The 13048-nt window shown below is 42.4% G+C and overlaps 1 protein-coding gene across 3 annotated transcripts in view; it reads left to right on the forward strand.

Annotated features, from left to right (window-relative positions):
* The window catches only part of LOC126278966 (guanylate cyclase 32E), an 829856-nt gene that overhangs the window by 631300 nt on the left and 185508 nt on the right, over positions 1-13048 (forward strand). For all 3 annotated transcript variants that reach the window (XM_049979279.1, XM_049979262.1, XM_049979270.1), the window contains exons 11-12: positions 8156-8346; positions 10384-10563. In XM_049979279.1, the coding sequence (XP_049835236.1) occupies positions 8156-8346; positions 10384-10563 (371 nt within the window). The remainder of the gene's footprint in view (positions 1-8155; positions 8347-10383; positions 10564-13048) is intronic.

Consider the following 13048-nt stretch of genomic DNA (forward strand, 5'->3'; position numbering starts at 1 on the left):
TGAATATGGATTGGGGGTAAGAACTGAAAGAGGAAGTCATCTGTTAGAATTTTGCACAGAGCGTAACTTAATCATAGCTAACACTTGTTTCAAGAATCATGAAAGAAGGTTGTATACATGGAAGAATCCTGGAGATACTAAAAGGTATCAGATAGATTATATAATGGTAAGACAGAGATTTAGGAACCAGGTTTTAAATTGTAGGACATTTCCAGGGGCAGATGTTGGCTCTGGCCACAATCTATTGGTTATGAACTGTACATTAAAACTGAAGAAATTGCAAAAAGGTGGGAATTTAAGGAGATGCGACCTGGATAAATTGACTAAACCAGAGGTTGTACAGAGTTCCAGGGAGAGCATAAGGGAACAATTGACAGGAATGGGGGAAAGAAATACAGTAGAAGACGAATGGTTAGCTCTGAGGGATGAAGTAGTGAAGGCAGCAGAGGATCAAGTAGGTAAAAAGACGAAGGCTAGTAGAAATCCATGGGTAACAGAAGAAATATTGAATTTAATTGATGAAAGGAGAAAATATAAAAAATGCAGTAAATGAAGCAGGCAGAAAGGAATACAAACGTCTCAAAAATGAGATCGACAGGAAGTGCAAAATGGCTAAGCAGGCATGGCTAGAGGACAAATGTAAGGATGTGGAGGCTTATCTCACTAGGGGTAAGATAGATATAACCTACAGGAAAATTAAAGAGGCCTTTGGAGAAAAGAGAGCCACTTGTATGAATATCAAGAGCTCAGATGCAAACCCGGTTCTAAGCAAAGAGGGAGAAGCAGGAAGGTGGACGGAGTATTTAGAGGGTCTATACAAGGGCGATGTACTTGAGGACAATATTATGAAAATGGAAGAGGATGTAGATGAAGATGAAATGGGAGATACGATACTGCGTGAAGAGTTTGACAGAGCACTGAAAGACCTGTGTCGAAACAAGGCCCCAGGAGTAGACAACATTCCATTACAACAACTGACGGCCTTGGGAGAGCCAGCCCTGACAAACCTCTTCCATCTGGTGAGCAAGATGTACGAGACAGGCGAAATACTCTCAGACTTCAAGAAGAATATAATAATTCCAATCCCAAAGAAAGCAGGTGTTGACAGATGTAAATATTACCGAACTATCAGTTTAATAAGTCACAGCTGCAAAATACTAACACGAATTATTTACAGACGAATGGAAAAACTGGTAGAAGCCGACCTCGGGGAAGATCAGTTTGGATTCCGTAGAAATGTTGGAACATGTGAGGAAATACTGACCTTACAACTTATATTAGAAGGAAGATTAAGGAAAAGCAAACCTACGTTTCTAGCATTTGTAGACTTAGTGAAAGCTTTGGACAATGTTGACTTGAATACTCTCTTTCAAATTCTAAAGGTGGCAGGTGTAAAATACAGGGAGCGAAAGGCTATTTACAATTTGTACAGAAACCAGATGGCAGTCATAAGAGCCGAGGGGCATGAAAGGGAAGCAGTGGTTGGGAAGGGAGTGAGACAGGGCTGTAGAATATCCCCGGTGTTATTCAATCTGTATATTGAGCAAGCAGTAAAGGAAACATAAGAAAAATTCGGAGTAGGTATTAAAATCCAAGGAGAAGAAATAAAAACTTTGAGGTTCGCCGATGACATTGTAATTTTGTCAGAGGAAGCAAAGGACCTGAAAGAGCACTTGAATGGAATGGACAGTGTCTTGAAAGGAGGATATAAGATAAATCAACAAAAGCAAAACAAGGATAATGTAATGTAGTCGAATTAAGTCGGGTGATGCTGAGGTAATTAGATTAGGAAATGAGACACTTAAAGTTGTAAAAGTGTTTTGCTATTTGGTCGAAGTAGAGAGGATATAAAACGTAAACTGGCAATGGCAAGGAAAGCATTTCTGAAGAAGAGAAATTTGTTAACAACGAGTATAGATTTAAGTGTCAGGAAGTCGTTTCTGAAAGTATTTGTATGGAGTGTAGCTATGTATGGAAGTGAAACATGGACAATAAATAGTTTGGACAAGAAGAGAATAGAAGCTTTCGAAATATGGTGCTACAGATGAATGTTGAAGATTAGATGGGTAGATCACGCAACTAATGAGGAGGTACTGACTAGGATTGGGGAGAAGAGAAGTTTGTGGCGCAACTTCACTAGAAGAGGGGATCGGCTGGTAGGACATGTCCTGAGGCATCAAGGGATCACAAATTTAGCGTTGGAGGGCAGCGTGGAGGGTAAAAATCGTAGAGGGAGACGAAGAGATGAATACACTAAGCAGATTCAGAAGGGAGATCAAGGAGCTTGCACAGGATAGATTAGCAAGGAGAGCTGCATCAAACCAGTCTCAGGACTGAAGACCACAAGAACAGCAACATATGAAAGTGTGGTGTCTGTTCTTTCGGAGGTCTCCGAAAAACCAGGTCACATATTCGTATAATTTGATAGGGATTAGCGGTTGAATGAATCCATCTTCTTCAGTGCGGAACCAGAAATACGTCCGATTGTAAAACAGTTAAGCTCCTTAGGAGTCAGGAAAGCATCTGGCACAAAGGCACAGAGGGTAACCCCGTAAGATTTTATGTTGACCATGCTACAAATATAGCACCATTCTTATCCATAATCTATAAGAGATCATTGAAACAGCGGGAAGTTCCACGGGTCTGGAAGAAGGCCCAGGTCATAGTAATCTATAAAAGGGGTAGAAAATCGGATGCACATAATTACCGGCCAATTTGTTTGACATCGATTTGTTGTAGAAACATGGAACATATTTTGCGTTAAGACATAATGACCTTTCTAGACTCTGAGAAGCTCATCTGCAGAAACCAGCACGATTTTAGGAAACAGTGGTCATGCGAGACACAGCTGGCCCTCTTTGTGTATGATATACAACAGGCTGTAGATACCGGCTCCCAGGTTAATGCCATATTTCTCGACTTTCGAAAGGCGTTCGACTCAGTTCCGCACTGTCGCTTGCTACAAAAAGTGCGCGCTTATGGTCTATCCGATGACATATGCGGTTGGATAGAAAGTTTTCTACCAGACAGAAAGCAGTTGTCGTCCTGAACGGGGTGACTTCAACAGACACAAGCGTAACTTCAGGTGTGCCCCAGGGCAGCGTAATAGGTCCTCTGCTTTTTACGATTTACATAAACGATCTGGTTGATGGTATTGACAGCGGCCTTACACTGTTTGCTGATGATGCTGTGGTCTACAGGAAAGTAGTGTCACACGAAAGTTGTGAACAAATCAATGAGGATATGCAGAAAATAAATGCGTGGTGTAAAGACTGGCAGTTACCTCTCAATATTAGTAAGTGTAACCTACAGCGTATACCAAGGTGAAAATTTCCATTAATATACGAATACAAAATAAATGCCCAGTCTTTGAAAGCAGTAACGCCCGTCAAGTATCTGGTTGTGACTATTCGAAATAATCTCAAATGGAATGATCAGATTACATTAGTAACGGGTAAGGCAAACTCTAGATTGTGGTTTATTGGCAGAATGCTGAAGCGATGCAGTCCTTCAACAAAGGAAATAGCTTACAATAAGCTAGTTCGTCCAGTCTCGGAGTATTTTTCGTCTCTGTGGGACCCTTACCAGTTGGGTCTGATTCAAAAGATTGAGAAGGTCCAAAGAAGAGCGGCAAGATTCGTGATTGGTACATTTAGCCATAGCGAAAGCATTAAAAATCTCATATAAAGTTTTAAGTGGCACACTCTTGCAGATAGACGGCACGCTAAACAGAAGGGCCTGGTCACTAAATTCCGAAATCCGATTTGCACCGAGGATGTAGAGCATATATATTTTTACCACCAACTTTCAAATCGCGCAGTGATCACCATTCAAATATAAGGGACATAAAAGCTCGTACTGAGGCGTTCAGACAGTCGTTTTTCCCTCGCGGGATCCGCGGATGCACAGAGGGGGACGGGGAGGTTGGAAATACGACTTTAGCGCTCATTGTACCCTCCATCACACACCGCTTGGTGGCTAGCGGAGTATATATGTAGATGTAGATGTGTAACCTCCTGTGGAAATCTCGGAGGAGCAAATATGAAGGAAATGGACAGGGGCTGCGGATAGGTGGCGGTCAATGTGAGTGTGGATCGGCCATGAGGCGAACCCAGGCACTCTGTGGAGGTACGATAACACTGTGTCCCGGACCTGATTACTAAGCATCAGATCCCGGGTGCAAATCCCAGTCCGGTTCCCATTTTCACACGTCGCCGCCGAGTCCACGTAATGTCCCAATGCAGCTGACAGCAATGATCAGTCCCCTTGCCTTCCCTTTCTTCCACTCTTCATCTTCAATTTACATAAAATCAGTAACGGTTCCTTATATCCCTGCTATTGTGGGATATGTCATGTAAGACATGGATTAAACTTCCTTATGTTATTAGCAACTGTTCCTGATAATGAGTGCGTCCCGTGACAGAGGCCAGTTCCTTCTACTTCATTTATTTTCGTGAGGACTGTAATTTTTGCCAGAACACAATTGTCTGTGGGATTACTTGTATGAGGTGAAAATTCTTAATCAATATTTACTCTGAGCTCTTAATCTTTCTGTCAGTTCATTTAAATTTAATGAATCCATCCTTTAATTGAATAAATTCATTAGATAACAATATTACGATAAGAAGAATTGTACCAGTTACTTATTGTACAAACTTTACAACATGAGAGATATTCTACATCTACATCTACATCCACACTCCGCAAGCCACCTGACGGTGTGTGGCGGAGGGTACCTAGAATACCTCTACCGGTTCTCCCTTCTATTCCAGTCTCGTATTGTTCGTGGAAAGAAGGATTGTCGGTATGCTTCTGTGTGGGCTCCAATCTCTCTGATTTTATCCTCTTGGTCTCTTCGCGAGATATACGTAGGAGGGAGCAATATACTGCTTGACTCTTCAGTGAAGGTATGTTCTCGAAACTTTAACAAAAGCCCGTACCGAGCTACTGAGCGTCTCTCCTGCAGAGTCTTCCACAGACGTTTGTCTACGATCTCCGTAACGCTTTCATGATTACTAAATGATCCTGTAACGAAGCGCGCTGCTCTCCGTTGTATCTTCTCTATCTCTTCTATCAACCCTATCTGGTAAGGATCCCACACTGCTGAACAGTATTCAAGCAGTGGGCGAACAGGCGTACTGTCCTACTTCCTTTGTTTTCGGATTGCATTTCCTTCGGATTCTTCCAATGAATCTCAGTCTGCCATCTGCTTTACCGATTATCAACTTTATATGATCATTCCATTTTAAATCACTCCTAATGCGTACTCCCTGATAATTTATGGAATTAACTGCTTCCAGTTTCTGACCTGCTATATTGTAGCTAAATGATAAGGGATCTATCTTTCTATATATTCGCAGCACATTACACTTGTCTACATTGAGATTCAATTGCCATTCCCTGCACCATGCGTCAATTCGCTGCAGATCCTCCTGAATTTCAGTACAATTTTCCATTGTTAAAACCTCTCGATATACCACAGCATCATCCGCAAAAAGCCTCAGTAAACTTCCGATGTAATCCACAAGCTCATTTATGTACATTGTGAATTGCAACGGTCCTAGTAGACTCCCCTGCTGCATACCTGAAATCACTCTTACTTCGGAAGACTTCTCTCCATTGAGAATGACATGCTGCGTTCTGTTATCTAGGAACTCCTCAATCCAATCACACAATTGGTCTGATAGTCCATATGCTCTTACTTTGTTCGTTAAACGACTGTGGGGAACTGTATCGAACGCCTTGCGGATGTCAAGAAACACGGCATCTACCTGGGAAGCCGTGTCTATGGCCCTCTGAGTCTCGTGGACGAATAGCGCGAGCTGGGTTTGGAACCTGGGTTAGAGAATAGCCAAACGCATGAAATTAAGCATGTAAGTAGCCTCTTAGTATGTTGCCAGCATTGTAGACTGTGTTAATATCGATGACAACGCTCTTCACCCTCAGTAAGATACTTTGTGGTTGGACGGACTTGCGGTTAGCAGTTAGCGGTTAACAATTGCCGAGCGGACGGCTTGGACATGTGTCCCTCGTGGAGACTCAGTGTTGGTAGGACACGCTTTGTAAAATGATGATGGATGTAGTTGGTGATGTTTGGCTACTGGAATTATTGACGATTATATAATTTTTGGAACTGGATGTCACACGAATAAGGTAAAATCTTTTAAATACATTGTTCTCTCTTCAGCAAAAATCTATCTTTTGCTAACCATATGCCTCCTAGTAGTTAGAGCCTATAGTAGTTAGAATCTTTGTATGTAGCTGACAGTAGTTTCTGCTAGCTTTAATTGCTGTAGTTCGTGTTATAAAGATTTTCTCTGAGTTAAGTGGCTTATGAAGAAGTGTACGTTACTGTTAAGATTTCTTCCAATTCAGGGCCATTCTTTTGTGTTAATTATTTGAGGTCATTTTGCCATTTTTGAGCAATCATATTGCGTTGGGCTTGTATATTGTGGGTAATAAATGAATAGGTTAAGTTTAAATCGTCCGTGTCAGGGAAAATTCTGTAGGTCAGTGTTAAATAGTTAAAGAGTTAGTTTCAGGCAGTTTAAAATTCATAAACCCTAACATTGCTGCGGGCTGGTAAACTTCGTTCCAGAAACATTAAAGCTCACTTACATCCGTCAAACTTTAGCAGCTTTCCTGTGCAGTCAGGGATAGCATTCTTGAGGTACTTTTGTACAACAGTCTTGCAAACTCCACGAGCGAGATTATTTGAGATGGGTGTTACAATGTAGGTCTGTTTGCTCAAGCTACAAGTAATGGGGTACATCAGCAGCTAAAAGTAATTACCAGTCTCAGAAATTCGCCAGAATCAGTCTTGAGTCTCGTGAAGCCTTGGAACGTCTTTGAAAAAGCTCTCTTTAGTGTATCAGTTACTGAAACGCTGTCAATAATGATTGCTTCCCAAATGACGCTGAGTTGCAGGAATTTCTCCATATCATTGAATTTTCGCTGATATCACCAGTCTTTCAATTCCTTTAAAATCCGTGTTGAAATGCTTTCCTCCTTGTAACCTCGTGAAGTGTTCGGTGTTACTTGCGATTCCGACCCAATACTTAAATCTCGGCGACCCCAGTACGAGGAACTTTCTTGTTATTATCTTTGCCTGTACTTGCAATGTCTCCCCTAGACGTCTTTCGTGCTGTATTAACTACTCCTCGCTGTGCGTTTAATATCCACTTTTCGATTGAAGAGCTTGCAGTTTTTGCTCTCAAGACACCACCATGTCATTTTTGTACAGCACGAGGTCTCTACCTATTCTATCAGAGGCTTCTTCCACAGACTACAATGATGTTAATTCCTCGTCCAGTCATCAATTCGCTTTGGTCGTCTTATTTGGTCTTTCTTCCTTAGATTCGTTTCTCCTCTGGTTCCACTCTCCTCTTCCTCATTTTGTTGTTCCAGAATTTTTTTCCTTATTTTGCTACTTCTTATATAGGATATTGTGCTACGCATCTTGCCCAGTGTGATCGATAACATTCTAAAAGCTGTGGAAACACGCAGTAGTCATAAGACACAGATTGCACAAATGACTGTTTTCATTCAGTTAGTGCAGGTTCTTCAAGAATAGATCTCAGGAACTTAAGGTACAACGTATTCTTATCAACTTCACGCGGAACCGCCTACATACACGAATCTAAGCCTAAGGCATGGTAGACAGTCGGTATTAACACTATGGCATTTAACAGCGATTGCCGACATTTCTCGACTCAAGAACCCTTCTACAGTGCTCTGAATCAGAAGAACCACTGACTTTTAAAAATACATAAAGTATTCATGCATAAAATTTAACTCCGGCACATAGCCTAACTCTCGAACACCAAAGGAATCCCGAACCTAACGTCCCCGTATGACAGAGGGTCACATGTTCACACATCAAGATGGACTGGAGGGAGCTTTAGAATGTAATACATCCCATTGCCGCAACGTCTGGTGGTCATGAAGTTTACGCCAACGCCCTCCTCCCAATACCGACCAAATACAAGTGACTGAAACTCTTTCCATTACGAGTATTCGAACCGTCTACCTCCAAGTGCCTCCAAGTGCGTTCGTGAAGGCGTGAGGTTGCGACCTTGGCTGCGGAGGGTTGTGTTGTATCATAGATAAGATGGAGAGTAGGACGCCACGCTAATTGCCGCGCATACCTGCACAGCTCACACGGGGGAGATCGCTGGAGGCATCGCAGGAGGGCTGGCGCTGGTGCTGCTCGTGGTGTCGCTGGTGCTGTACCGCAACTGGCGCTACGAGCAGGAGCTTGACTCGCTGCTCTGGAAGGTCGACTGGAGGGACATCCAGCTCAACGACGAGAACACTAGCTCCTCGCTGGGCGCCAAAGTGGCCAGAGTAAGTGAACTGAAGCGTGTCCCACTCTAGAGAGTCGTCTGGTAGGACATCCAGCTCAATGATGAGAACATCATCTCCGTCAGTGGGTGACAGGGTGTCCAGGGTAAGTGCCTAAGAACACGTACTGCTTTGGGAAGGTAGATTGGTGAGACAAGTAACCCAGCGATGAGAATACCAGCTACTTGTGGGTGCCATGGTAGGCAGGGTTAAGTGACCAATCACATATCCTGCTCTGAAAGGTCAACGGCAGGACAGCAAACTAGCTCTTCAATGGGAACCAAGATTGTTAGAGTAAGTATACCAAAATATATTTTGCTTTGACACGTCGGTTGGCAGGACATCCACCCCAACAACGAGAACAACAGCTAACTGCTGGTTGATCAAGGTGACCAGGGTAAGTTTCCAATCACGTATCTTGCTCTAAAAGATCTACTGGCGAGATAAGAACACCAGCTCCTCAATGGGCCCCTAGATGGCCAGAGTAAGTACACTAAAACATATCCTGCACTGTGACGTCAATGGCAGGACATCCAGCTGAATGATGAGAAACCTGCTCCATCAGTAGATGCCAGTGTGTACAGGGTAAGTGCTAAAGAACATGTACTGGTCTGGGAAGGTAGATTGACAAGACACGTAACTCAACAATGAGAATACCAACTACTTGCTGGGTGCCATGGTAGAGAGGGTAAGTGTCCAGGCATATATCCTGCTCTCTTAGGTCAGCGGTGGGGCAGCCAACTCAGCGATAACAATACCAGTTCCTCAATGGGCGCTGAGATGGCCGGAGTATGTTCACTAACAAATACCCAGCTTTGGAACTTCTATTGACAGGACAACCTGCTCAATGCTGAGAATTCCAGCTCCAGGTGCCAAGGTGCCCAGGTCAATTGCCTAAGCACAGGTACTAATATGGAAAACATATGTGCGGAACATCTTCTCAACGATGAGAATATCTGGGCGCCAATTTGACAGTGGTATGTGTCGAAGAACGTTTCCAGCTCCGGAAGTTTGATTGGTTGGACATGCAGCACAACGAGGAGAGTATCAGTTCCTCACTGGTTTCCAAGGTGTCTAGCTTGAGAGTTCAAGCACAAATCATGCTCTGGAAGGTCGACCTACCGGACGCTGACGAAAACACTAATTCCTTGGTTGGTGGCAATGTTGTCTGGGTAAGTATTCAACTACACATTCTGTTCTGAGAAGGTTAATTGACGAGTCACCTCAACTGCGAGAATAACAATTTCTCGTTGGGTGCCAGGGTTGCCAGGTTAAGTGTACATTTACACAGCCTGACCTGTAAGTTTACTGACGACACATACAACTCAAGGGCGAGAACGCGAGCCCCAAGCTCGTGTCTTTGTACAAAATGTGATAATTCAGGGTTATTGTTGTTGTGGTCTTCAGTCCTGGACTAGTTTGATGCAGCTCTCCATGCTACTCTATGCTGCGCAAGCTTCTTTAGCTCCCAGTACTTACTGCAACCTACATCCTTCTGAATCTGCTTAGTGTATTCATCTCTTGGTCTCCCTCTACGATTTTTACCATCCACGCTGACCTCTAATGCTAAATTTGTGATGCCCTGATGCCCCAGAACATGTCCTACTAACCGGTCCCTTCTTCTTGTCAAGTTGTGCCATAAACCCCTCTTCTCCCCAATTCTATTCAATACCTTCTCATTAGTTATGTGATCTACCCCTCTAATCTTCAGGGTAGTGTAGAGGAAATGCATAACACAGTTTCTTTTCAAGGTACGACGCATGACATTGACAGAAATGCAGTTATGTATATGTAGTTAAACAAAGGAACACTCACAGAGGATATGGCGTGTTTTGTACTGTTAATTATGTGTCAATAGTTATTGGAAGGCGATGACGATCAATCCACACTTATCAATTTGCAACCCATTTAAAAATAACGTTCTCTCTGACCCATTTTGTAAGACTGAGCCTTTAAATTAATTTAATGTGGCTACTTTCTATAATAATTTAGTATTCTACATAATTAAGCTAATTTCGTGCACATTCGGCTTATTTTCAGGCCGTTCACCCGCTGATCCGCACCAGCCAAGTGTCACTGAGCTCCAACCCTGACGCCGACTTCCGTTACTCGGCTATCTACACCCAGATCGGTATCTACAAGGGCCGCGTATTCGCCATCAAGAAGGTCCACAAGAAGTCAGTCGACATCACCCGCTCCATGAAGAAGGAACTCAAAATGGTGGATATGCACGGTGGTTGCTTCGTGTTATTTACATTTTAGTTCCCATAGTTCCTAGAAGAACTGAAATGCACTTTTTCATTACAGCTGAGCTGCTATTCGTTCGGTTGCACAATCCTTTCTCCTTTATCTCAATATTTTTTATAACACGCATTTGCAACAAATATGTATACCTGCAAGCATATTAGCCAGTTGAAATTTATAGGAAGTGATTACCCGACATGTCAGTGGAAGCACGAGGCGATCTTCTATATTTGAGAGTCTAGGACTCTTTTAGAACAGTTTATTACCTAGATCGTAAGTTTTGTTATATGGATAACCAGTTTCACCCAATTCAATGGCCATCTTTAGATCCGAAATCACACAACTTGCAATTTATTAGATACAGCGTAGAGTGCTGCATACGCTCTCGTAGAGTGAGAGAGAGTGCTCATCATTCTACACAACGTTTAATCTGTTGCAGATTCGATGATTATCGATCTGAAGATGACCATTGGACTGGTTGAAACTGGTTATCCATGTAATAAAATTTGCGATCTAAGCAATAAATTCTTCTAAAAGGATATTAGAATCTCTAAGTATATTTCTTTACAAAAGGTTACTGTGATACATAAAAGGTAAGTTCATTTCATTAGTACATGCAGGATACATCTTTTTATATCATTAATGTAATTATGGGTGTAAGTCATATGGAGTTAATGCCTGAAGTAAAATCCTCATACTACTGCATTAAATGTATCGACCACGCCAGGAAATATATTAGAAAATATTCATGAAAGATATTTTTTTCGTACATCAATAGTAACTGAAGATTAAAATCCAGCGTTAGGAAAGAAAAAACATAGAAACTTTCGCTGAGTATCAAGAAAAGCAGCCAGTAAGAAATTCGCTAGATCAAAATTATTCAAGAGAGAGGGAATGGAAATTAAACTTTAAAAACTTACGCAACTTTGATTCCGTCTGTAATACTTCGGTTATAAGAACCTGTCATCTGATCATATTATAGGATGTGTTGTGTTATTTCTGTGCTTTTTATTGATACCGCCTGTCATAATTAAAATTCAACATGTGTTTTAAAAGATACATTGGTTGACTGTTTTGGTAAAAATTAACCCCGTGCGAACTCTTGTCAGTGTTTTAAATCTGCAGTGTAATAGATTAGGTGCCCCCCCCCCCCCCCGCCCTCCCCATCGTTTCTCCCCGCTCCTGGCGTTTCATCCCCTACCCCGATTGCGGAAGTCTATTCCTGGGAGCCATGCAGAACAGACAGCATTGACACTTTTCGCTGGGAAGTTAAAATCAAAAAGTATTTTCTACAGAAAAATTAACCAACTAAGATATTTTGAGTACGTGTCAGAAGTAATTTCCTATTTTTCGATGAAAATGTTTCTGCATGAAGAAGAAGCTGATCGATCGCTGATAAAACTATGCACCCCATTCGAATGAAACGTGACAGCAACAGTGGTTTCAACACCTACCTTATTCCGTTCAGATTCTTGAGCCCATGAAAGTGCTGCAGTCCTCTTGTCGTCAGTCTCTGATAGAACTCTGACAACTAGGTTGCAACTTCGCTGTTTAGACGAGTCAGTAAAAGCACAACTCTCTGCTTGTCGTTTCGCGCTGCATAAAGTGTACGGATTATTCTTGTAGTGCGTACTACCTAAAATTTAGTTTCATCTTTCTGTAGTTACTAGTAGTACCATCAAACATGTACCACTGAATATGTCTACTTTTGTTCATCTTACACAAATAATTTAAAAAATCTTTTCCTGAGATGCAGCAATTGTTATTGATTGAATGGAATCATCCTGACTTCTTGTAATGTTTTCCAATTTCAAAGTACAGAGTCAACCAGAAGTCCGCTAACATTTGAAAATGCACTAAGTCACGGAATCATGTACACTACTGGCCATTAAAATTGCTGCACCACTAAGATGTGCTACAGACGCGAAATTTAACCGACAGGAAGAAGATGCTGTGATATGCAAATGATTAGCTTTTCAGAGCATTCACACAAGGTTGGCGCCGTTGGCGACACCTACAATGTGCTGACATGAGGAATGTTTCCAACCGATTTCTCATACACAAACAGCAGTTGACCGGCGTTGCCTGGTGAAATGTTGTTGTGATACCTCGTGTAAGGAGGAGCAATGCGTACCATTACGTTTTCGACTTTAATAAAGGCCGGATTGTAGCGTATCGCAATTGCGGTTTATCGTATCGCAACATTGCTGCTCGCGTTGGTCGAGATCCAATGACTGTTAGCAGAATATGGAATCGGCGGGTTCAGGAGCGTAATACGGAACGCCGTACTGGATCCCAACGGCCTCGTATCACCAGCATTAGAGATGACAGGCATCTTATCCGCATGGCTGTAACGGTTTGTGCAGTAACGTCTCGATCCCTGAGTCAACAGATGGGGACGTTTGCAAGACAACAACCATCTGCATGAACAGTTCGACGAAGTTTGCAGCAGCATGGACTA

This window comes from Schistocerca gregaria, chromosome 1 (genome assembly GCF_023897955.1).
Source record: "Schistocerca gregaria isolate iqSchGreg1 chromosome 1, iqSchGreg1.2, whole genome shotgun sequence".
Lineage (NCBI taxonomy): Eukaryota > Metazoa > Arthropoda > Insecta > Orthoptera > Acrididae > Schistocerca > Schistocerca gregaria.